We start from the raw sequence: 26,257 nt of genomic DNA on the forward strand, positions 1-26,257 counted from the left end.
AGGGATCTTGAATTTCCTTTGGCATCAAGAAAATGATTTGAATAGAAATTGAAACACAAGAACATGATTGTCTTTTCTGAAAACATTTGAGGGCTTGAACATCCAGGCACTCAACAAAACTATTGTCAAAACATAATACTGGAACTGCTGTATGTTGCTGCATGTGTCTGAAACTCATTCACACTGCACAGGAGTGAGCTTTTTATTGAGTTTTGCTGAAAAGATATCTCTGTTTCCAGACTTTCCTTCTCAAGCCCTTCTCTCCCCCCCCCCCCTCTCTCTCTCTCTCTCTCTCTCTCTCTCTCTCTCTCTCTCTCTCTCTCTCCCTCTCTCTCTCTCTCACTCTCTCACTCTCTCACTCACTCACTCACTCACTCACTCTCACTTTCACTCTGTTGTTTTGGGCAGTAGACGTTAAGCTGCTCAGTTCCATGGCTCTATCTCTTTGCAAATAAGCACAGAAGGATGGAGAGCCAAGGAAAGAGACAGAAAGAGAGAGAGTATAAGAGTGAAAGAGAGCGAAGGGGCAGTAGAGAAATCTAGGTCAGCAATCTGGATCTGAAAACTCTCACTATGTGCTCCTTAAACTCCCAGGGCACAGTGGGCTGTTCTTAAAGGCAGTAGCATGTTTCGAAAGTAAGCTCATGCACAGAATATAATGGTTATTTTGTGAACCATAATCTTACCTAATGTTCCAGTTGTAGGTTGGAGGATCGTAAGGCCGGAGACGCTTGGTGTTTGTCCCGGCTTGGGAAACCCAATACAATTCTGGTTAGATGTTCAGGGAGATAATTGACTTGTTAAAATCTGACTCCAATTTTATGACATGAAACTCTGGCGTCGGTAAAAATCGTCTACTTGATCAGAGCATCGACCCTAAAGTATGCGTGTTCACTAATCAGTCGTTTCTCATTACTATAATATGGATTTAACCATAGTAGACCTAGTATGTAAACCAATCACTCAGAGGCTCCGGTAAATTCCTTCGGAGCGTGGAGATCCACCGTAAGTGACTCAGAGGCCTTAGGTTAAAACCTACTTCAAAAGTCTATTTTTATAATCAGTATTAGTCGCATCAACCAGACTAGATCAAAGTTTTCACCGCCGTAGCGTGATAGATACGTTTCAAGGAGAACAAGTAACTTAAAATGCACAATAATAGTTTATTATGTAAATAGTAAGATAATCAATACAATGATAATGAAATATCATCAAATACAAAACATACCTTCAGAGCAATGGTTAACAAAGGTATTCACTATGAAGACTAGGCACCTAACGCACTGGAGCTTGTAACGTAAACAGAACTCAGTGAGTGGTAAAAACTTCTTCCTATTTACACCCAAACCTGACTAAAATGGGGACACCGGTCATATGACTGAAAAGTTGTCTAACGTCTACAAATTCAAATTGGATCATTAATCAAGGCTGCAGTAGACCAAGCGGTGCCCTTGCAAGACAAGGGAATATGTTAAACACATGTTGGTTTGCTGCAAGCACAAACTCTGTAAACCCTGTAAATGTACATGTTACAGCAATACAATTATTTCTAGAATGTAATACATAAAATAAGAAATAAAATCATATCAAACATGACATTAAAAGCTGTTTAGAACAATATTTACAAGACCACAACTTTTAATGATAATTTCAGAGTCTTCCTCGGTCCACCTTCCTCTTCAACTGTTGAGATTGTTGAGACTGTTGAGATCCTTCCTCTTCAACTGTTGATTAAGGTGTGTTTGTCATTTTAGCATTCAAGCAAATCAACGAATGTCCCAGACGAGTGTCTGGGTGACCAGTGACAAAGGGGCTGCCAAAACAGCCCTACACAATGGACTAAAAAAGTGGTAGTTTGGCGCCCTCTAAAGGTGTGTTGTTGCAGTGGTCATACTAAGACCCTGGAAGCAGCACTGTTCATTTTGACCTAGATGATGACCAAGAGTTTCCTGTTGACTATAATACAAATGATTGACAATAGAGTCATGGTTACCCTAGGTTACTTTTAAGTGTGTGTGTTTGTATGCCTGTCTGTGTGTGTGTTCCTGTCCGTGTGTGTGGACAGGAACATCTGTGTGAGGATTTGTGCAAGCGTTACATACCTGGATGTGCATGCCTGTGTGTGTGCCTGTGTGTGTGTGTATGTGTGTGTGTTAACCCCCCTTCCTCTTCTTGTGTGTGTCCCCAGACCAGATGCAGGGGACAGTCACACTGAGGAACATCAGCACCAGCACATCTGGATTGTACCAGTGCATCTCCTCCAACGCCATCGGCAAGAGCACCTGTCTGCTCAACCTGCAGGTGGTAGCACGTAAGTAGCTCTGGACATTGTGTAAATTATAACAACATAAAAGGAAACATTTTTGGACTTGTAGAAGGGCCTTACTGCAGCCCACACTCTTCATAAAAAGAACGCTGTGTAGAACCATTTTGACAATGTAGGGTTTCAGACAGAAAAAGCCTTTGAAGGTCAGTTAGAAAAAGTATTTTGTTACATTACAAATGGGTCTATCTGCTCTGAAAAGGATTTTTGGGAGTGCAAATCCACCTGTTTGAAATGCCATGGACAGCCACTCAACCAAATTGAATCATTTGCTTCTCGACTGACAGGCATGTTTTAAGTAGGGAGTCAGGTGGCTGAGCGGTTAGGGAAGCGGGCTAGTAATCAGAAGGTTGCCAGTTCGATTCCCGGCTGTGCCAAATTACGTTGTGTCCTTGGGCAAGGCACTTCACCCTACTTGCCTCAGGGGGAATGTCCCTGTACTTACTGTAAGTCGCTCTGGATAAGAGCGTCTGCTAAATGACTAAATGTAATGTAAATGTAAGTGGGTACAGAGTGGGAGCTACCTGATTAAACTTGCAAGAAGCTGGTGCATGTTTCTGGTGTACGTCTGATGCCATTAGCACCCACTCCCCATATCCATCCATCCCTCTCTCTCCCTCCTCTCCCTTTATTCAAATAGTTCACATGAAGGCTAGAGAGAGAGAGAGAGAGAGAGAGAGAGAGAGAGAGAGAGAGAGAGAGAGAGAGAGAGAGAGAGAGATTCAACCAGATTTTAAGTTTTTATTCATGTTGTAATGCTCAAGAGCCCTAGAGTGACTCTGTAGACCTGCAGGCACAGGCCCTGGGATTTAGTACTTCTGCTGTGAAAGAGGTATTACCATCACGACTGAGTCCCAGTTCAAGACAGACATTTTTAGACTTTCATTTGTCATTAAGAGGTGGGGAAGGGGGGGGGGGGGTAGGCAGCATCGGAAACATGGCTGATATCAAAAACATATACCACACCAACAATTTATGTGTACAGTAGTTTTACGAAATGAATAAAAGAATGAATGACATGCACAGCTACCCACTTAAACAGCCACCCACTCCCACATTACCAACGTATTTGTAACCTGTGTGTCCACTGTCCCCTCAGCCCAGCCCCAGAGTGTGGGTCTGATCGCAGGAACCATCGCCACGGGCATCCTGGCTGTCATCATTTTCTCCCTGCTGGTGGTGGTCACGCTCTTCTACTGGAAGAACAAGAACAAGTACGAGGAGGAGGAGATCCCCAACGAGATCAGGTGGCTCTCCCTTCCATCCCTCCCATATCCATCTATCCAGCCATCCATCCATTCATTTATCCATCACTTCATTCATCAAATCAAATTGTATTTCACTGTTATACAATGTCACAAAGGGGTTCACAGATCCAAAAGCCATCCTAAATTCTCAGAGAAGACACGCCCAACTATCAGGGAGAGAAACAATGAAAACCTTGAGAGGAGTAATTCAGTGATTCATCCATCCATTCATCCATCCATCCATCCTCTCAATCCAGTGTCTTTCATTCATCAAGCTTTGTGGTCTTCAATGAAAATGTATACACACTGGTGTCTGTAACCAGTGTCTGTAGGCCTACTACAAATCAGCCATCCGGGTCGGTCTGGTTTATGCTCAGTCGATTATGTTCATATGAATTTTAAATGTACGACCCCCCACCAAAAACACAAACATTTTTAGTTCCCCCCACAACTTTTACTCATCTCAACCATAATTCGTCATTTCAAACACTCTGGGAGTTCTGATGCTGTTAAAAATGGGCTCCAAATTACTCCCTAGATTAGCTCATAAATCGGTTTGAAAGATAAATCGTGGTTCAAATAGTCCGGTCCTGAGCGTCTGCATGGATAACATCTGTCTCATTTTGGGCTTGACTGCATCTCTGCATGCAGATGTCCTAGCTGGCGGCTTCACACACTTCACACATCACAATCTTCTCTCAGACACAATCGATCACCGCCAAGCTGTACTCCAGTCAATATTCTTCATTACTATATTATTACAACAGAAACACTTTTACAATGGATTTGATTTTCAAGCATCATAGGCTATTTATGGTTGGTGTATTTATTTAGAAAGCAAATTATTAATAATTGAAATAGAATCAAATTCTTTCAGTGACTTTTTTGAAGTTCATCTCTGTATTCGAGGCAATCATTGGGTAATTGTTGTTCAAGTTATTTGATAGGAGATTGAAAAAGACATTGGGGACTCTCAATTCTATTTCAAATCAGTTTTTAGTTTGTAGGGGGACGTTCATAAAGAGACTTCTAGCTGATCTGAGTGCAGCAGTAGATAGAAACCGACTGTAGGTCCCCAGCCGGCAGAGTCTTGCTCTTGCTGCAAGGCGCCTTCTAACAGTTTGAAATATTAATGGGCAAATCATTATATGTTAACAGTAAATATTTTAAGACAATTTAATTGACAACCTCACATAAATCAAATGTATCTCTATTACTGTCAGCTCAAGTTAATTTAAATTGCCAGAAAGAGAGAGAGAGAGAAAGTGCTCACCCCATTGTATGTTTCATGAGTCATGATCGAATACCTTTCCTTATTTATTTAGATGTATTTCTTTGGATATTTCACCAACTTTGATTACAAATAGGCTTTCATATAGAAAACTGCACAAAGTATAACAAACTTGTTCAAAGAAAAGTGTGCTACAGTATGTCAAAGTACATGATTGAGATATGTCTGCTTTTCCATGACCTATCTTCTTTGCCCTTTGCTTTGCTCTGACCTCTCCCTGCTCCCTGCAGGGAAGATGACCTGCCCCCAAAGAGGTCTTCGTCGGTGAAAGCTTTCCATGCAGATGCCTCGTCCTCAGAAAACGACACGCTAACCTCCACCAACACATACAACAGCCGCTACTGGCACAACCCCAAGCCCAACTATGACACCAACTCCTACACCCGTTACAACGGTGACACCCGCCAGACCTTCTCGACAGGCCATCCCCCTGCCACCACAGCAGCCCCGGGTTCTGCCCCGGGTTCTGCCCCGGGTTCCGCCCCTCTCGCCCGCCAGGCCTATTCCAACGGAAGCCACACCCTCCCCCCGCCCAAGACTCTGGTGGTCACCACCAACTCTGCCCCTTCCCCTCCCACCATGGTTCGGAGTAATGGCTCGGTGAGCCTGAAGCCTGTAACCATGGGCTCCCACGGGCAGCACACACACTCGTACGCGGTGAGCCAGGCCACGCTGGAGCGCATGGGCGCCGTTCCCGTCATGGTGCCGGCTCAGAGCAGAGCAGGGTCGCTGGTCTGAACCTATACCCTCCAGAACTTTCTGCCTGGGCCTCGAACCCTCTCTGAACCAGTTTAGGACTCACTCTCTCTGAGAATTGAACCCCCTGTGCACTGTCTGAGACTCAAGGAAGCAGCCTGCCTCCCTTTACTATGATCTCTTTCTATCCCTTTTTAACTGATATATAACTGGTTAACTCACAGAGTTCACTTAATGCCAACTCCATGCTTACTGGATCCCAATCTCAAGCAACATCCAATGTTCTGCTCCTATTGATCCTCTTCTGTGGCAGTTGTGGTCATGATGCTTTACTGATAATGAGTGGAATGACAATCACACAGAGAAGAAGCGGAGGGACTGGAGACAAACTGGATCGTCCCATTAGCCTCAGAACCGGGTCATTGTGATAGTGTGTGATTTCTGTGTGTATATGTGTCTGTCTGTCTGTGTGTGTGTGTGTGTGTGTGTGTGTGTGTGTGTGTGTGTGTGATGAACATCAGATGTGTCAAGTTTCTATTTCCTTGTTCTGTCATTGCTAACTCCTCCCAGGACACCCCTCAGAATGTGCATGTGTATGAAAGTAAAAAAATGCAGTATTAGGTTTCTTTTAATAACTGTTGTTTGAATATTGATTTAAGCATAAACTGTTGGAGATTGATTTCTTCACAGTTGTTTTAAATGATCAAGATGACTTTTTTGGAAATGGCCTTAGAAGCATATAGATGGAAAGTGAATGTTTCAATGGGGAAAAAGTGTGTGGAGAGACAGAAATCCCTGTCACACGATTGGATGGGGTTACAGATATTGTCAATTTGCTCCAGATTGAACGTGTTCATGTATTTTGATACTTTTCCATGTTTGTGGAATTGTATTTTGTTCTCTTTTCAAGAAAGTCACTGTATGGCGCAGATAATGTGATGGTCTCATGACAAAATGGCAGACACAGAGTGATAGAAAAGACAATGGTGCTCATTTTCATCTCAAAAAGGGTTAAAGGTGTTGGTCTATGTTAACCCTAACCCTAACAGTCTACAAAACTAGAAGTAAAGGAATGCTTCATTCACTGAACTTTTGTAAGCACCCTCTCCGGCACAGTCAATTAAGAAATCTCTATTAAGATCTTGCCCTGGCAAGTGCACATTTCTCTCACAAACTCTTCTCACAAAACTACATATGCCTGGAGTTCTGAAACTTGAAACTACGTTTTAAGTCATGCAGACATTTTGGTACTTGTAGTCTGAGCTGTTTGTGAGTGCTGCATACTACATGTTGTTGCTTTGTTGTGACCAAGTCTGGCCCACGTCATTGATGCTCTGAAGAGAACAGCAGGGGACATGTTCATACATCCTTTATAAGACACGAAAAAAACTATATTTGAAAGGGGTGGCTCTTGAAAGAGGCTAACTGTTTTATACTGTAAATATTTTACCTACTACTGGTAGACTAGATTGTCAATCTAAGAAAAAAGTCGGATGTCTGATGGATTTTACATCTCATGTGTCTTAATTTAAGAGGTCTGCTCTTTTCTGTCCTGTTAGACAATGAGGGCCTCATTTACTAACATTGCGACCGCAGCTTAATCTGCGCCTTTGCCCAACCGCAAATAGCGCACGGTATATTTCCGCATTTTGCGTGGTATTTATCAAACCAGATCCTCGTCGGGCAATCAGCGCCTTACTCCGCCCTCTAGTGTTAATTAGCGTGCCGTTAAAAGACGAGAGAAATCGCCTGCATGTTACTGTCACCATGGGTGATACGAGAAAAAGAAGGTTCAGCGAACAGGAGATAGAAATATTGGTTCACGAAGTTACAGCTAACATAAACATGTTACAAGGACGAAATCCACCTCTCCTCCCATCTCTTTGCGGCACACGCCCACTTTCCCTTATACCCTCCCAGCAGCGGTAATCTGCGTTTTTACTCAAGTGCGCTGCCTTTGTAAATACGGTTTTATGTCTTTACCCGCTATTGTACGCCTGAAGTGGGTGCAATCCTGTTAGTAAATGAGGCCCTGATATTGTTTGGAGGGGCTGCTCGTCAATTCTTGATGAGAGGGGTTAGGTGCTCCACTGTGTTTCCACTGGCTAACATAAGGATTTAAGTGAAGTTGTTGTCATCAATTTAAACAGAAACAGTAGGCAAGTATGTACTTTTCACTTTTAACCTTTTAACAGCTTGTAAGGTTTGACCGGCCAGTTGTTTCCTTTGCTGACAGTTTTCTTTAAACACCGCATCCCATTTGCTGCTACCAGTGAGACCACCTTTACCCCAGTATGGTTAGAGCTGCAGTGAGTGGACTACTTTCAAATGCTTCTCCGTCGATGGCATTGATGTACTTAGCTAGCGAGGACCTCCACTTCTTTGGAACTGTTCCATCCATTCCATTTGTTCAGACTAAATCAAGCTTGCTTTGATCAATTAGAGAAATATAAATAAGAGTTGTTGTTGACCAAAGTTTGCTGCCAAACAAACAAAAAAATCATTTAATAAAACACATTTATTCCGTTTTTTTTGCGGATTCCAATTGGGCCCTGAGTCTACCAACAGATCAAACTGGCACCATGTGGGGTCAATCCAGAAGACTCTGGAAGTATATATTTTAGGAACTTCATCAGATCTGGAATGGCATGATGTACACCCCTGAGGTTTCATACCTCTGTCTTCTGCTTTAAAGGTTCCACATTTGAAAGGAATTTTAAGACTTGGAAGTGCAGTGATTTGGGGCTCAGAATGGCATCACTAGACAGTTTTTAAACCTAACCTAAAACATATTTTTTTAATTTGTTTTTGTATGAACTTTCCAATACAGTATTATCTATTCTGTTCTTTGTATTGCAAGTCTTAATACTTGACTAAATCTTTAACACGAGAAAAAATCAAATGGTAATGGTGTGATACCAATTATATATTATTTCTTAGGATAACCCAAAAATGTAACATTAAGGTGTACCCACAGTTTTTTAGTGTAATGTTACGTTTGCCATTAAATGATAGATGCGCTTCAATAAACTACATAATTGAGGAACATGGAAATTTGCTCTGGTACAAATTCAATAACGCGTATCCAGTCTTGTTAACTAAAGCAATATGATTGGTGGAAAGAATGCTCTGTTGACCTCTCAATATTTAAATAATTGTAGCAATAATGAACCGCCACAGAACCATCACAATTTACTTGTTGTTTAACGATTTTGAGGGGATTTCCCAGCACAGATTAAGGCAATTTCTGGATTAGACAACAATAATTTGATGTACAGGATCTGTAATCCAGAACAAGGTACAATCTGTTCTGGATTTGTATTTATTTTGTATCTAAAATTTCATTCGAAACCATGGCTGACACACTGTTCAGTAAATAATCAGGTAATAAGTATCTATCTCTACAACCACTTTTGCTGCGGGATGTCTACATGGAGTTACAAGAATGAGCGTGCATGTCTATGATTTGTTAATCTGCTTCTCTCAAGCCTGCGGCTGTCCACACTATTGTAAATCTACACATGCAAGAAAGACACAGCCATTCATCTTCACCACAACATCCTCATTCCACTAGCAGGTGTCAGGTTTGAAGTTGAGTGGGATGAGATAGTTTTATACGCCTACCCCAGAGACAGTAATGGTGAGGATAGGAGTACCCAAAAACTATCATCTCACTCTCTGACCCACAATCTTTATTACTGGAACACTCTAGAAGAACTGATCCCAGGCCATAAAGAAGATACACTGGTGCATAATTTGCCAAGGCCATAGCGACGTCAGGTTGTGTGCGTGTATATAGATAAATACAAAGTTATATTGTATTGCCAATAGTCATCTGTACATATGTAAAATAAGATCTTGTACTTACTGTTGGGTTGATATATAAAATATGTAAAATTAACACTGGAAGTTAGTGAAATAAATATTGTTAATATATTCCACTTGCAGTTTATTTCTATTCTGTGGATATTTACTGTGAGTGCGTGTGGGTGTGTCCAGGTGCAAGTATGTGTGTGTGTCTCTGAACTGGGACTGAAATGGAGACCAGAAAACTGTTTGTCTGTACAAATTCTAAGCGTCTCTGAAGTGTTCCTTCTTTAAAAAAAACTAAAAACAATACCCCAGCTCACCATAAGAGGGCACAGCTGTCTCACTACTCACCGCACAAAACCACTTAAGTTTGTTCAGCTAAAACCTGCTGTTATATATTGATTACAGAAATAAATATGGACAGTTTCCAAGTTGCATATTTAACTTCCTAATCATAAACAACTTTTAATTAGACAGTAATCCTGACCAGAAATGCTAACAATTCTGAAAATTATTGGGTTATTCAAATAGACCAAGGAGTTGATTTGATGTTAATGGATTTAACAGGTTTTGAATGCTACAGTGATGGATTTAGATTAGCCAAACAATTGTTTTTTTGATTAATCAACCACGCTCCTGTATTAATGTTGTGTTAATTAAAATCACTCTCTTCAATAATCTCTCATTAATCCACAAGGTGCTGTTTTTCCACATAAGTATAATGCTAGTCTTTGTTTTCACCCCCTGTGTACTTTCCTCTAAAACACTCTTTCCGTAATATAGGCTCTTTTTCTGTTGTGATAAGAGAAATGGAGATTTGTGCTCTTAGAGATAACGCCTATTCAGGGAATTTGCACTTGAGAAGAGCAGTGAAGGATATGTGGGCAGGAGAAATTGGGGTTAACGACCTTCAATGTATGACTTGGATTGCATGAATCAAAGAATTGTTTAACCCACATAATATCAACCCTGTCTAGTGGCCAAGCTCTCCCAGGCACATGCAGACTGTATTTATTATGCTTGGGCCTTCTCTCTCTCTCTCTTTCTCTCTCTCTTTAGTCTCCCTCCCCTCTTTCTCTCCCTCCAACCCTCCCTTTCTTAACCCTGACAGATGTCTTTACGGCTGGCCGTGACAATCTGCAGTATATATTTTAAGCACCTGCCACTGCTGATAACCATAGGAAGCTTTTAACTTTATTAAACTGTCAGGTGGCCACCATGTTTTATGTTTGCCCCCGGACTTACAGGTTTTTACATGAGACTCCATAAAATTGCCCTCTCAGCCTCCGGAAATGAGCAAGCGATGGGGGCACAATTTACTGCCCCCCTGCAGTCTCCAAATCTGAGACAAAGCTTCAGACTTGCATTAAAATATCCTATTATTCCACTCAGAGATCAAATTCTAATCAGGCTTGGATCAATGTTGTTGGATCTTGAAGTGGAAACAGGCAAGTGACAGAAAGTTGTGATATGTTTTTAATCCAAAAGGTTATCGTTCACCTGATAATGCCACTTTTTAAAAGATGACAGATGATGACATTTTCAGGAAAATACAAAGCCTTGTTAACTACCATGTTCTCCTCCCTTTTTTTCTCCTCAGTTCTGCTCTCCTTTCCTGTCCCGTCCTCTCCTCTCAGCTGAGGTTTTTAGAGAAGCCTTCGATCTGTATGAGACACTGAAGAGCCTACATGGCAGAGATTCAAACAAATACCATGATGTCCTCAAACGTTGTTTAAACTTGCTTGTAACATGCTTTAAGCGATACCTTAAAGACAAATAGCATGCAGTGTCCCTTTCCAGGCCATCTCAGTTCTCTAGCTTGGTGATAGAACCACCTTTGCAAACAAACCCACGACCCATCACCCACCGTAACCCCCCATCTCCATCAGTCGTTAGGCCCATGACAAATGACCGCCCACGGGCCAAGTCAGCCAATCAGGGTTCTGTCACATGTTTTCCTCTCAGCACCCAGTACGCTAGTCAAGAGAACACAACGACCATCCATTATGTGCCCAAATGCAGATTGATTTCTGTTAGCCGTGTCTACTGAACACCCAGTCACAGAATAGCCTCGAGCTATAGGCCTCTATTTTGGCTCTTCTTCAGCCCTCTATAACGCCCTTTGTGATTCATGGCCCTGTATGCCAGGGGATGCCTGACTGGCTATACTGGGGCAAAATAATTGGCCTCTAAATTAAATTGTCATAAAAGAATGTTCCTTCTCTCTCCTCATGCCTGTACTTTGCTATGTTGTTCCTTTCTTGTTTTCTCTCTCTCTCTCTCTCTCTCTCTCTCTCTCTCTCTCTCTCTCTTTCTCTCTCCCTCTCTCTCTCTCTCACACATATTTTAGGCAAGGTTAAAACCAAAGTAAATCTTTAAGATGGATGTAGCCAGCATATTTGTTTACCTGGGAGAAAAGGCAAGCGACAAATATACAGAAAACACTCACATGGCATATGTAATGCATCGACAGAAGATGTATTAGGATATGTATTTTTCCCAGAGCCCAGCATTGCAGAAAATAGGAGAACAGACTCCAACAGCACTCTTAAGAAGAATAACCACTATGCCAGCCTATCCACTAATACACCTTGAGCCATCTTGTGTCATTACTGTTGTAGGGTTATGGTGTGCTGAATTCAAAGACATTCAGAGACCTGCATTGGAGAATCAGTCCACAAATCTAAACTAATCATTGTAATTTGTTATCTTTCTCCACTCTATCCATCTCTCCTCGCATATTGTATTTCTCTTTGCTGTCTGTCTGTCTCTTGCCTTCCTTCCTTCCTTCCTTCCTTCTTTCCTTCGTTCCTTCGTTCTTTCCTTCTTTACTTCCTTCCTTCCTTCCTTTCGCCTGCCTGCCTGCCTGCCTGCCTGCCTCTCTCCATTTGGATTGTTCATACGTGTTTTGGGTTAGTGAGCAGCCAAGCCCACTAGGGTTCTCAGACATGAAACACAGACCGGTGTCTGCATCCACACCTGAAATGGTGCCGTGACCGCCGCGCTCTCTCTGCTTGCCGGCTGCATCGAACGAGCCGAGGACCCACAGGGGGGAAAGGCCACATTAAAACACCTAACTCTTTTAGCTGCAGGAGTCCCACAGAGACACTTATTGAAACATCACCGCCTTCTAGCTGGAGCTAGTTGGCTCCAGCAGCCCTGCCTCGGGGAGCCCGTCCAGGATAAGGCTCGCTAGCTGCCAGGGACCAAGAGGCGGATGGGAGCGAGGCAGAGCATAACAGGAGCAAAACACTCATTAATCAAAGACTCTCGGCAGAGTGCGAGATAATCAACTGTGGGCCCGTGTGATGGACCCCATGGGGAAGTGTCACTGAAAATAGACAAAGCAGCCAAGGCTCTATTCAGGACAGAGACGGAAAGTAGTGCTCCGGCAGTCATTAGTGTTGTTGTGGGACTGCTGCGCTACAGTCCTGGGTCAGACAGAGAGAGAGTATCTTTCAACTGCTTAGCGAATTGGGAAATCCGTTTTCAGGGTCATGGTAGAGCACTTACTGTACAGGAACCTGAATATTTGGAATGTTTTTAGTGGTTGTGAGCAAATGCGAATTCAGCAGAAGCACTCAATGTAGGCCTACAGAAGGTCGTTTTGTTGTTTTTCCAGAGTTGCTGCAACTGCAACTTGCTGCAACTTAAAACTAATTATAAATTGTAAACTTTTCTACTTGCCCCGCGAATGTGCGTCGCTCATTCTGGTCGTAGATTACTTCCGCCGGGTCCACAGGAGCCACTGTTTCACCAATTGTGCAGATAAAAGCATGCAGTAGCCAACTCAGCAACACAATACAAGTCATGAAGCCACAAAGCTTCACTGGAAAAAGATGTGGACAGCTAGGATTTGGTCGATTCTATTTCATTACAATTAAATTCGGAATTAAGGAAAGTCAATTTGACTGAACTGTCCAGTTGAAAATAAAACCAGATCTTATCTAAAGATAATTTAAATTGGGCCTCTACAGATTAAGTTAACAGGTGACTTTGCCAAGAATGTCAGGAGAATCTATAACGCTTGCCAAATAAACACATTTGTATCTAACCCATCAAGCTCTCAAAATGTTCTGAGTTTGCAGGTGATCGTTACATCCGACCCACATGAAATAATTTAGACCCTCAATCCATATTGATTTAGCAGTAGTACTCAAGCAGGGCACAGTCGGTAAAGCCACCTACAAACAAAACGGACAACACAAACCCGACCTGAAATATGAGGCCTGCCATTGTGTGGTGAACCACAGCTAATTAGCCAGGGAATAATAGCCACGCTCCTTCTTATTTAGAGTGAGGATTTATGGGAGGTAAGACCACAGATTTACCGCAGGAGTCAACAACTACGATTCTCACTTTGTGATGATAACAGGCACACAGCTGGCCGCGGAAAGCACGCTGCCAGAGAGAATAAAGACATCCTCAGCAGTAATGCTTGACAAAGGGGCTCAGTCCATTACATACACAAGCTTTCATATTAATAAGATGTTGTTCCATTCGGTTTTCAAGCATGCTAAGTGACAGCGGGTCATATCCTGGCTGTCGGCACAGAAGGTGAAAGCACAGTCTGCAGGGTAGAAAGTTTGTGGGTGAGGAGGGGATGTTGAAGGTGAACAAATGTGCTGGGTGGCAGGCAGAAGCTGGTATGGCTGGCAGACTGGCAGAGAGATGTGTACCGGAGTCAACCAGCTGACAAGTGCCATCCCCAATTATAGTCCCAGGAGACAGGCTGGTAATTAGGTCTGGAGAGTGAATTCCAGAGAGGCTGCTGCATAATGTGGTGGTTTGCGTGTGTGCCTGTGTGTGTGTTCCTCAGAGAGCCGGAGTGTATGAAAAAGTCCCATAGGTATGCTTTGACAGTGGTGTGTGTGTCTGTGCATGTATGTGTGTGTGTGTGTCAGGGAGGCTTACTTTATGGGACAGAGGAAACATTGGAGATGCTAATATGCTGTGACACCAGAACAGTGCTCTCCTCCTTGACAGGGGCACCGGTCTGCATTAGCCGACCATGACTGACTCTCATACACACATACAGGTGTTTACCCTAACACAGGGCTGCATCACCCCCCCCCCCCCCCCCCCCACACACACACACACACACACACACACACACACACATACACCCACACACACACACACTTGTTCTGTACATACAAGCCAATACAAAGACGTGTACATGCTGAAACACACACCCACACTTGACTATCATCTTACACAATCTAGCAAGCCACACAAGTGCCCTCAAAACGTATTGCTCACACACTCCCCCGATCATCCTGCCCTCCCCCCACATACCCCTTCTTCTCTCTACCACCTCTCACCTCCGTCAGACTCACTTGTCTGCCAGTGTGTGATTTGTTGTCCTTGGTCATTCTGACAAGTTTGTTACAGCAGGTAGGGAAGAAGAAGAGGAGGGGGGACAAACAAACTTGTCACATCTCAGTGAGGATATATTCACCCATCTATCTTTACTAGTGATGCTCTGAAACAGACACACACACACACACACACAAATGAACACACACAAAAAAGACAAGCAATTAGCGCATCCGAGGTTAAGGACACCATGCCGTGACAATCTGTTGTCGCCGCTCCGTGGTCGAGGTTTTTACTCCACGGTGGAGGCGCTTACTGTCTTTGGAAGCCTCATGCTGTAAAGCACTTTAATGATGTTGGCAGTCCAGTCTGCATCTGCATGTTTGATCAGCTGGACGTCTCTGGGATGTGCTTGTCTGTCTGACTCAATTTCCCACCACTGAGGTCTTTTCTGGGCTTGTTTGATGTTTCTTTGTGTGTGAAAGTGTCTGTGTATGTACAACTTGATTACCCAGAACCCCCCTGTAACCCCTACGCTAGCTCTTGAACCTGTGAGGACCAATAAAATGTCCCCACGAGTTCAAATCAGTTATGGTCTTCTGGTCCCCCCCTTCACACACACACACACACACACACACACACACACACAAACACACTCACATTTATGTTTAAAAGTAAATTCTCCACTTCTTTTGATGTTTGGAGTCCCAGTGTAGTGGAACATTGAAGGTGTTACACCTCCTACCTAACAGGGTTGGTGAAAGGGAACTATTGCCTTACTTACACTTTAAACACCCCGATATAATAACTGTGATTCACATCTGTTCCAGACAGCCTAGAATTGAATTGCCTGCAGCAAAAAACAGGAACCTGCTGCTAATGTATGTGTGTGTATGAGTGTGTAAGTGACTTTGTTTGTTTGTGTCTTACCATGGCTCGCAGATGAAATACTCAAAGCGAGTCCAAGTTTATGGGGTGTGACAGGAGCCGGACTAGGTCACCATTAGGCCTAGAGCTGGTGCCCCATCCTGAGCCCAAATGGCAGCCAGTCGCCTGGAGGCCTGTCACGTCACTGCCCTAATGGCCGCTCCACATCCCCTTGTCAGAGCCATAATGGCCGCTCGGCAGCCACACCGTAGGGCGAGAAGCCGGTTCAATGAGGAACATATGCTGACTGCCAGAGCCTGTCCTGGTGCACAAATCAGCGAGGCCAGGGAGAGATGTTGCTCCAGCCGTTTGCTGCCCTACGGAACGGCAGTAAATCCTGCCTGCTTTCTCCTGGCATGTTGCACCGTTAAACTGCCAGTCGATATACGGCCCCGGGGCACTGACATCAGACTCTCACCCTGGCCCGTGGACTGCCCTGTCACCATCTGACAGATAAGGGGGGAGGAGATGAGTATTGACTGGAGTTTGTAAAAGGAGTGTCAAACTAGCGCAGGGTCGGTTGATGTGTAGTGGCCACAACGAGGAGGGAAAAGGACTGTTCCCTATCGTGTGTAAACCCACATTCTGCTGACACACGCCACTTTGGTGGGTGCTCTATCGAGTAAACTCCAGAAGCGCTGGCCACAAAAGTGTCATCCGATTTGCTTTATTCATTAGGCGATTGAAATGTCGATATGCGAGTTGACTGCAGTACAATCAAGTCACCCTGATCTTTCGAGAGGGAACGTCTTTATCCAATCAAATTCATTCTTGAAATTAAGACAGAGGATTCATTTTAAGTTGTAAGCTTCAGTCCTTCAGACCATAGCATCCATATCACACATTTTGAAGATTTTTTTTTTTGGAATGTAATCCTTTGGAAAATCCCAAAAGATTGTTTCATCCCAGGGGCGTTGTTAGACATAAAACTCTACTGGGGCACAGGCCCTTAGTCATATCCCTTTTTTTCTTCCAAGCGTGCTGCACACAATGCACTACTCGGCTATACAAACTCCCCTTGCTTAACCCACTATACAGTTCAGGGAAGCAAATTTGATATCAGCTTTGGCAGGAACATGAATAGTTAATGCGAGCGCACACATTTCTTTCGCATTCATTTGAGCGTTCAGTAATATTTTTGAGTTTTTTTGAGCTTCATGTAATATTGTTTTTATGTTTTAGTCAAAATAAGATGATCGGTAGGCCTATCATTTAGAAATTTTCTTTAGTTTTGTAATGTCTTAGCTTACCTCAATTCTGACTTGTTTGCTGAGTCCGACACCTGGACTTCTGTGTGCGTGCTGCAGTGGCTATTTGGCAAGCTCAGAAGAGCACGCTGACATGGAATTCTGCATGCATCGGTTTGTGTTTTCGGTTAAACGCTTTGATTTTACAAAGGTTGATTGGGATACTGCGTTTATTTTTTCCCGGATTATCAATCTAAATGAATGCACTGACTAATAAAGTAAATTGTTAAACTCAAACTTTACATTTTACTGGGGCACAGGAGATTTATACTGGGGCACCTGCTCCAGTAAAAAGGGTCTAACGACGCCCCTGTTTCATCCTCCAGCAGAGGAATTTGCCATTTTTCTCAAGGTTCATTATCATAATCTACTTTTAACCCATTTACGTATTCTTGCTCGACTCAATGATCCATTTCCTTTGGCAAAGTGAGCTTCTCTGTAATACAGGCTGGGGCAGACTGCTAAGGAGTTATGGTGACCAGCTGACTGCAGAGATAAAACAGATGGCTTGCTGCTATGTCATAAAACATCTAATTGAAAATCTGGACTCTTAGGGAGTGCTGCATCTTGACACACAAAGGAGGCGTTTGAAATTGGATTGTGGACTTGCAGTGATTGCTTTGTCAGAGAGGATTGGATTCCACTTCAGACATGGGGAGGCGAAGGGGAAAGTAAGAGACAGGTAGATGTTGGACTGTGTATGCGAGTGTTTGTGGGTGCATGTGTGTGGGGGTCGAGACAGTTGTGGGTGTGAAGGGGTTGTGGGTGCATTGGGGTGAATATGTATGTGTGGTGCATTTGGGTGTGGTGCACACATGGATTTGAGTGTATGTTTGTGTGAGTGTGTGAGTGTGTGGGGAGAGTGGAAGAGTGTGCATGTGCACGATGTGCTTGTGTGTGTGTCTGTATGTGTGTGCCTTTGCCTGATAAGTTCTCAAAATGGTTCCGCAGCAGCTACACCTCTCCCGTGATGCCGGATGCTAAAGCTGACAACTACTTAGTCATGCCTTTATATAGTCAAACAGTAGTGTTCATTGTTCGTACAAGGTTTCTGTCAACGTTGTGAGTTAACAGTCCCAGTTCCTCTGCACCGACCCACCCGCAAAATATCAATAGGCTCATTAACCCCCTCAACAAGGCAGCTGTTTTACCTTTGGGATAGTCTCCGCCGGTTGATGGCAGTGTTGTTCTCAGGTCCTCGCGGCAACAGAACTCAGTGCAGCTGTGTGTCCTGCAGGTTGTTAACCGGAAGGTTAAAGGTGGCCACAGTCCACCTGGGGTGAAATGGAATGGAGTAAAATAAGGTGAGGGGAAGAGATTTCGTGGGGAGGATGAACAGCACAGGAGTTTGCAGCTGAGATTGGCTCCAAACAATGTTACTGGAAACAATTTCAACTTTAAGAAACTGTAAAGTTGTAATCAATATAGGCAATAAGAGAGAAGCAGATAAGAAATGTAATTCTTCTGTGATGGCTAGTTGATGTGGATGCAGAAAGTGATAGAGTGAGTAGTAGAGAGATGCTACCTACATGTTGTGAAGAGGGAATGGAGGAAAGAGAGACATGCTGATGTTCTATATCTTGTGTCTTGCTTGACATAAAGGTGTATTTTAGGTTTTGTTATGTTCCATAAACTTTGTGGTGACTGCTAAAATGGCCATGGTTTATTTAGCAATTAAAGTCCAATGTTAATGTGTTCAGAGTTTTTGGTATCTGGTATATCAAATATATCCAACAACAGAAAATATAATTGCCTCCAAAACTCTTGTGGAGTCTCTGCTGACCATAGACCGTCCACAGAGCTCTATGTCACATAGTGTAAACACAATACACACACACAGTCAAATACATTGAAATGCAATGCTCCAATCATGGCCCCACCACATGCAAATCATATTCAGAAGAACACAGTCGTGAGTTATTTCATGTTTGTTTCCTGTTTCTCCTTTTATGTCCGAATGTTTAATTCATTAGTCTTTGATATTTTGCCAGAGTCAAATTCTCCAACTAAGTGATTAGGAACATCCTCAGTGTCCTTGTGTGGCCCTCAGAGAGGAAAGCAGAAATGTGTCAGTTGGAGGATATTTACCACCATCTGCTAATAGACCTAATGTCTCTGTGACTGAATGATGAAAGACCAAAAGGCTATCTGCCTTCATTTGTCAACGCTGTTCCAATGGCGGGCCATTTATTCTGTGAGTGACAGCACTGAAGTCTCAGATGGATTAAACACTTTCCATTACTCTGAACTAAAAGGCCACATTTATGTTTGGCACTTCTCCAAGCCAAACAGAAACGCTCTTGCAGATAGTCATCAAGAAATCTTTCATAAACATGGAATGGTTCATTCCCTGCGATGTGCCTTCTTTTCAAAATGAACTCTCAAAACACAGATCCACATTCAAATTAGTCCCTTTTGGGATTCCATCTGTGGGAAAAGTGGCCTGACACTCAATGTTCTTCTTGTTAAATTAATCCTAACTGGAATGATGTTACACGGCTGTGTGAACGTGGTTTCAGTGCAGAGTGAAGTGGCCTGTGCTTGCCCTTTCTTTAGCACACCTGCGTGTGCCACGATTAAAGGGGAGTGAAGCATTAAAGCTTGCATTAACTCTCAACAAAGAACAGGCTTGATTACTCAGAAACCCTTAGTGACCTGCAGGGATTAGAGGTGAAGTCAAACTGCAAGAGAAGTCTTCAAAGCCGCCAAACACCTCTGAATGCTGCACCTGTCGGAGATTCTCCTCATCAAGTTGTTGCTTTATAGAGAAGTAAATCCAGGCTCATGGAGGTGGCGAGGTAGAGAGGTTCTTTAGAAAAGCTCAATGACCTGTGTCCATCTCCAGTGAGCTGCAGTCTGTACTGGCCTATTGTGGCCTGCACCTCCAATCATCCGCACGGAGAAAGGGGACAATGGCCGTGGGCGGCGAGGGTGAACGTATTTGCTCAAATCCTGTTTGTGTCATTTCCTTTTCAGCTGAATATAAGCCCCATAAACAGGATGTCCTTGGGTTGGAACAGGGTCCAAATGAGGATGGGATGGTGCTAAAAGTCTTCAATTCAGGTAGTCATGTGCACTGTGCACATCACTTTCACCGCCTCCATAAGAAGAGATGGTTTTTGTACTCTATTGACTCCACTACAATGGTACTAATGCAAACAAAGTGTGTTGACAAGAATTCAACAACCTGTGATCCAGTAGTAATATTACCCAGAGTGCATCTACAACACAGGGGTGTGCTGAATATGCAACCCGGTGTATTCCCAGCAGAAGTAACATTCAATTTCAAAATCTCTAATGCATAAAATCACTGAAGACCATTTCCTGCCAGTCAGTGTTGCCAGTGCTTGTCTGCACCCTGGCCTCCAGACAAGATACAGACAGGGCTGGCTGATGATTTCTGGTTATTTGCAGGCCTTGGTTAGAGAAGCACCTGGGTATTTGCTTAGGTCAGGGGAAGATTTATAAACAAGCCTATGATCAGCTGCTGAGATGGCATGTCTGTGTTTGTGTGTGGATCTTTCCAATCCTCTGGTGCTCTAACTCTAAGCCTCCTCTGCAACTGGCGGGGGATTTCAGATGTGACGGATGAATAAAGCGTACTGTATTTGAGTCTTTTGGCGTCTGCTGTGTTTGTGTATGTGTACGTTGCTGTGTGAGAGACTTTCCAAAGAGAGAACGTTTGTGCATGTGTGTCTTTCTCTTCAAATGTGTGTGCAGTGTGTACCCTATTGCACGTAGGACCCGCCTGCGGTTTGAGCGAAGCCCTTGTTGCACGGTGCATGTTTGAGTCTGCACGGTGTTGTCAACGTGTCACATCCAACTACATCTCACTTTAATTGAGTTCACCTGTGTGGCAATCGGGCCTGTCCGTGTGTCTGAACAGCGCAGGCACACAGAAAGGAGGCGTTCTTCTCCCTCCCTCCCCCCTTACTCTCGGTCTGTGTCTCCCTCCATCTCTCTCCCTCTGTCTGTCTCTCCCCCTCCCTCCCCCTCTCACCCTATCTCTCTGGTCTCTCTCTCTGTCTCCCCCCCTCCCCCAGGGTCCCTGGTGTCGGCCAACTCTGTTCCCAGTCACCTGGAAGCCAGCAGAATGGGAGAGAGGAGGCCATCGCTCCGTCGCTGTGTGGAGGAAAGAGAGGAAAGCCGTGAAGAGACGCCGAGCTGTATTTCATGTTCCATGTCATCTGAAACGCCACTTCCTCCCTGGTCTGCCAGCCATTGATCGTTGATGACGATATCTTGTTATCTTCTGCTCTCTGTCTTCGTGGACCTGGGAGGGACACCTCACTTCCATCTTGAGCACTGTGCCACTTGACAGATGAAGCAGGAAGGGAAGGATGCCGCACTCAACTGTCAGCTAAACAAGTCAACAGTCGAATTATTCCGGCCCTCATTGTTTGTCATCCGTGGTTTATTGTGTGTGTCCTTCATGCAGGGGGGGATTTTGTGAAAGGGGGTCGGAGGACAAAAAACTGCAACTGATGTAAGAGGATTAGGGTTAAGACAGCTCACAGTAAAGCCACACTGTTACAAATGAAAGGGGTTAGGGTGGCGTTGTCCTTGTTGAACTTGGTTTTGACAATAACGTCATACGTTCTACAATACAGCTTGACAGATGGAAAACAGCCAAAGGAATCAACCAAGGAGACAAATGACAAATGCACATCTATTTGTGTCCTTGATGTCGCAGAGGGAATTGGGGTGGCCATATGACAAGGTAATGGCTAAGCTTTACAAATTTAACATTTAGAAATGTTTTTGTGGGTTTATGTTCAGAAGTGTTTTGATAAAACATCAAATTGATCAGGTTGAACAGATGGTGTACAAATTAAAACAAGGGTTAGTTATTGTATTAGGTTGCTCATCTTAACCCTAAGCTTCAGAAGATAACTTTTGTTGCTGTAAAGGGAAACCATTGACAGTAAAAACTAACAAGTTTCAGTCTTGTTCCAAAACGTTTACGAGTCGGGGGGTGCCCTAAAACGTCCCACATCCACTAACAACCTTGGGCTCTGTGCGTCTGTGTAACGATAGCATACTTTACGCAAACTTACAGCTATTTGAATTGGTAATGCATGTGTACTTCTACAGCAGCCTCATTCACTCTGCGTGGAAAACAGGATCCTTTGCATATCAGATGCTGCAAGTGTGATCTAAGAGTTGTCTCTCTTTCCCTGCTGCCTAATTAGACACCACGGGCATATGGATCCTTCAAACCGCAGGACGCAACACTTAGTCAGTGATTTTCTCCAAGGGGTAGCTCCCCTCAGTTCACTCGCTGGTCCTCTCAGTGTGTGAAATAAGCACTTGCTATCTGCTTCATAACACAAGTATCCAGTCATGCGTGAGATGAGGTATCACTGTATAGTACCTCTGTATGGTTCAAGATGTGAGTTGGAGTCTGTTGCTTTCTATCTCTCTTTTACTGTCTCTCGGTCGGTCGGTCTCTCTCTCTTTCTTTGTCTGTATGCCTTTTTTCTGTCTCTTTCTGAATATCTATTTATCTCTCTCTCTCTCCCTCCCTCTGTTTCTCTCTTTCTCTCAGAGAATAGCACCATGAGAATCTCCTCATGGTGGATGATTTAAGCGGGGATCCGTGAACTTCCCCTTCAGGATGAGAGTCGTGTGTTCCTCCCAGGCACAGCAAAGCATCAGCTTGTGGCGCCTGTGTACATGTTAGTATGCATAACCGTCCACCCAGTCAGAATAATTGGTCCCAAAGAAATAGGATTTTAAAATCGAGCCATTAATAAAACATACGCCGCCACACATGCACAGATCTCAAATATAGAAATGTCCCACAAATATTCTGTATGATATGTTACATTGCAGTTATTTCCTGCCGAGCACACAGAGGAATGTTGCATCTTTGCTACCAGCAGATACAACAATCCCTCTACAAACCAATTAGTGTGCCTAAATAAACATGCTGAAGATTTTAGGTGCATTTGTTGATCAAATTGAATATTGTCTCTCTAATCTCAGCCTAATTCTTTCAATTTGTAGTACTTGAGAGATATTTGGGGTATGCCTACTTGTTTCCAGTTCCAATGGTCCGTAAGAACATATATCTGGTATCTGTGTTTAGCCTGTGTATTCTGTATTTGCACAGGCTATGAACAAATATAACACCAATCCCGAAAATGTGTATTGTTGGAAAGACTGGATCTAAGCCATGACAAAGACACAGTGGGACTCAAGGGTGCCTCCTTGGCTGACCTTTTATTGAAATCTGCCTCTGAGTAGTCATTAGTTCTCAGTAGTTCCATAGATACTGTGTTCTCTCATATTGTTGCTTTCCTATCATGTAAGGAGACACACAAGATGTAATAACTTTTGATGACCCAGGTAAAGTAAACTGGAAAATGAAATATGAACATTCAAAAGATGGTTGTTGTTGAAACAAGTTTCCCTCAGGCTTCATAATTTCAAATGGCTGTGCCTTCATGTGATCTTGCTGCATGTTGCAGCCAGCAGCCAATCTTTTCTTCAGTTCTACTCCTCACTAGTCTTTTTCCTTTGGCTGCTCCAAAAGAACTTGGGATCTGAAGAGTCAGTCTCATTCTCTTTATCTCCTCCATCTCCTGTTCTCCTCTCTGCCAAAGATGAGTCTACCTCTTCAGGCATGACGTTCTCTCTGCTCTTACCCACAATCCTTCATTTTATTCCTCTGCTTTTTTATGACACTCCTGACGAGGGCTCAGGATTGTTTCAGACTCAAGTGTCTGACTCACAACTCTGTCGAAAACAATTGAAAGAGGGCTGAGGTGTAGAGCAGTCCGGATTCAGTCATGTATGAGATTAGCTCCACTCTGTTCACAGCATATGGGTAATGCATATGTACACCCAGATGATGGTGGACTTCCCATGAAATGGAAAACCCCCAACCTCTATTACCATCAAGGGATAGGAAACAGAAATGGTCGACTTGTGCAGGTTGGTGCACTTGAACACAACAAGAATGTGCAACATTGCTGTGCATAATGAATGTCATTGGACTATGACAAGGGAGATGCCCCAGGGCTGTAGGTATCGTGATGGAGAGCTACTATATGTCAAAACAACTAAGGCATCTACAGGACAAGCAATAGGGGAGCAATGCCGATATGGGCCGAAATTCTGTCTCCTACTTGGTAAGTGAATGTTCATAGAACAAGGGAAGACCATTTTGAAATGAACGTCATGTTAATGTGCGTGAGAGTTGACTGCGGTGCCATGGGACAGAGCTGGCCGTGTAAACACAGCTCCGTCCTTGTCAATCCCCACTAATCTGGACTCGGAGGCCGAGACAACATCTTTTTTGAAGTGCATTAATCATTCAAGTAGATTTTAAACATGGTTTTACCCTTTTTATCGATAACCTCATGAGCTTTGAGGCCAGTGCTGTTCCAGTGGCTGCTCATTTATAGAGAGAAAATCTACTGTAAAAAAAATCATGAACTTCAGCGCATTCAGAACCAGCCAGTGAATATGTGAGTGTTCTGCTCAGAAAGGTCAAAGCAGGAAGAGGCTGTCAAGGCTGTTGCTGTACATGGTCCTGAACTCCCTCGCTCACTGCTGGTGCTGAAAGGATAGCATGGGATCGTTTCCTTCCTAAACCTTATCTACTGTGGCTTCCTCTGCTGTGCTCCTCCCCTAACCTCCACCTGCACAAAGGAGGGATAAAGGCAGCTTGTTACACATTACTTTAGCTGCATCGTTTTTCCATTGGCCTGACTGTTTTATTCCCACAGAAAGAATCATCCGGATAAACTATGGAGAAATGTCTTGTCTTGGGATAGTCCATCATGCCCCAGCAGGATACGTCCTCTATAAGGGAGACAGAATCAGACCTGGGTGTCTCAACACCACCGTGACTGATCTAGTTGCCGGGGGGAGACATGGATGTGGGCTAGAGCTTCTCCTTCTGTTCCGTTCCTGTTCCCACTCCCCTTTTCTCTGTTTCTTCTCACTTGTTACTTTCACCGTAGTCCCTTGGACAAAAAGTCATCCATTTTTTCTCTCTCTCTCTCTCTCTCTCTCTCTCTCTCTCTCTCTCTCTCTCTCTCTCTCTCTCTCTCTCTCCTCTCCTCTCTCTCTCTCTCTCTCTCTCTCTCTCTCTCTCTCTCTCTCTCTCTCTCTCTCTCTCTCTCTCTCTCACACCAGAGGAAGCTAAAGCATTCCACTCAATTCCCGCCCCCAGAGGACAGAACCAGTCTCTATGCAAGCAGTATATGACGAATTACCTGTCTAGAAACATCCCACTCTCACAGTCTTATACACCTCATAAACCAGCAATGCCAGGCACAGAGAAGTGCCCTGACATAAACACCCCTATTCTCTCACAAAGAGCTTTCATCTAATGCTAATGTGGTAGACGCTAATGAAGGGTTGCATCGTGGTAAACATTGCCTTTAAAAAGGTCAATGGAGGAGGTCGCAAAGGGTCATGCCCTTTCACCTGACAGGTCAAAAAGGTCCTCTGCAAATTGACTCACTCATAAAAGGGCTTCTAAATAGCTTTCATCAATAAAGGAGAAGTCATTCCATTAGATACCGTGTACAAGAGTAATCCTGGAGATTTTGGCAAGACGGTGCACTGTAACCGTGGTCTCTGACATCGTACAAGGTACATTCCCCTTTAAGCAAACATGTGCCATGCTTTATTCAGTGACAATGTGTGGTGCATAGAAGTCTTTGAGTGATTAATTTACAATGCAAGATATAGATTTATGATTAGCATTGATACAGGGCTTAGGCAAATTGTGTATGGAAGGCATTTGTGTGATGTTTGTCTTAGAGAGACTCTGAAAGGCAGCAGCACATGGCTTAAACACAGCAGACACAACTAGGGCATATGCTCTGTCAAGAAGATATGAAAGCAACTCATGAATGGTAAATGAAAGACAGTTTGTGCTGTACAGCCGAAGCAGGCAGTGCATTCCAATTTGATGGTATCTGGCTTCAATCCGAATCCCCTCATATTTTTTTGGTAAATGGACATTTTTATTTTCTGGTCATATACAGTCTTTATCTTTAGGTATGAGATTTTCTGTTACACTAAGATGTGATTCTATGTGTTTGAGAGATGTATGAATGTGTTTGATCTGTCCGTGGTACATTTTCACATATTTGTATAGCACAGGTCTCAGGAGAATTCAAGAATGCTACAGAATCCTCCTTTCTACACAGACAGCAGGCTGTGTAGAAAGGAGGCTTGACACCATTCAAATGCTTGACATCCTTGTAGCTGAACTTGGAGGTCTGCTACTTTTTGTCAATAAAATTGGACCTCTGTACTGAAAGGAGTTGATACAGGCTTATGGTATTAATTATCTCTCTCCTTTTCCTCTCTCCTCTCTCTCTACACACACACATACCCACTCCTCTCCAGCCTCAGAAAATGTGAGTTAACC

At 43.6% G+C, this 26,257-nt stretch overlaps 2 protein-coding genes across 2 annotated transcripts in view; both read left to right on the forward strand.

Moving 5' to 3' along the window:
- The window catches only part of igsf11 (immunoglobulin superfamily member 11), a 52,655-nt gene extending 45,517 nt beyond the window's left edge, over window positions 1-7,138 (forward strand). Inside the window, exons 5-7 of the mRNA XM_062473208.1 lie at window positions 2,189-2,311; window positions 3,423-3,570; window positions 5,092-7,138. Of these exons, the coding sequence (XP_062329192.1) occupies window positions 2,189-2,311; window positions 3,423-3,570; window positions 5,092-5,599 (779 nt within the window). The 3' untranslated portion in view covers window positions 5,600-7,138. The remainder of the gene's footprint in view (window positions 1-2,188; window positions 2,312-3,422; window positions 3,571-5,091) is intronic.
- The window catches only part of LOC134028942 (putative uncharacterized protein DDB_G0292636), a 384,233-nt gene that overhangs the window by 51,855 nt on the left and 306,121 nt on the right, over window positions 1-26,257 (forward strand). The window lies entirely within an intron of this gene.

The sequence above is a fragment of the Osmerus eperlanus genome, chromosome 11 (genome assembly GCF_963692335.1).
Source record: "Osmerus eperlanus chromosome 11, fOsmEpe2.1, whole genome shotgun sequence".
Lineage (NCBI taxonomy): Eukaryota > Metazoa > Chordata > Actinopteri > Osmeriformes > Osmeridae > Osmerus > Osmerus eperlanus.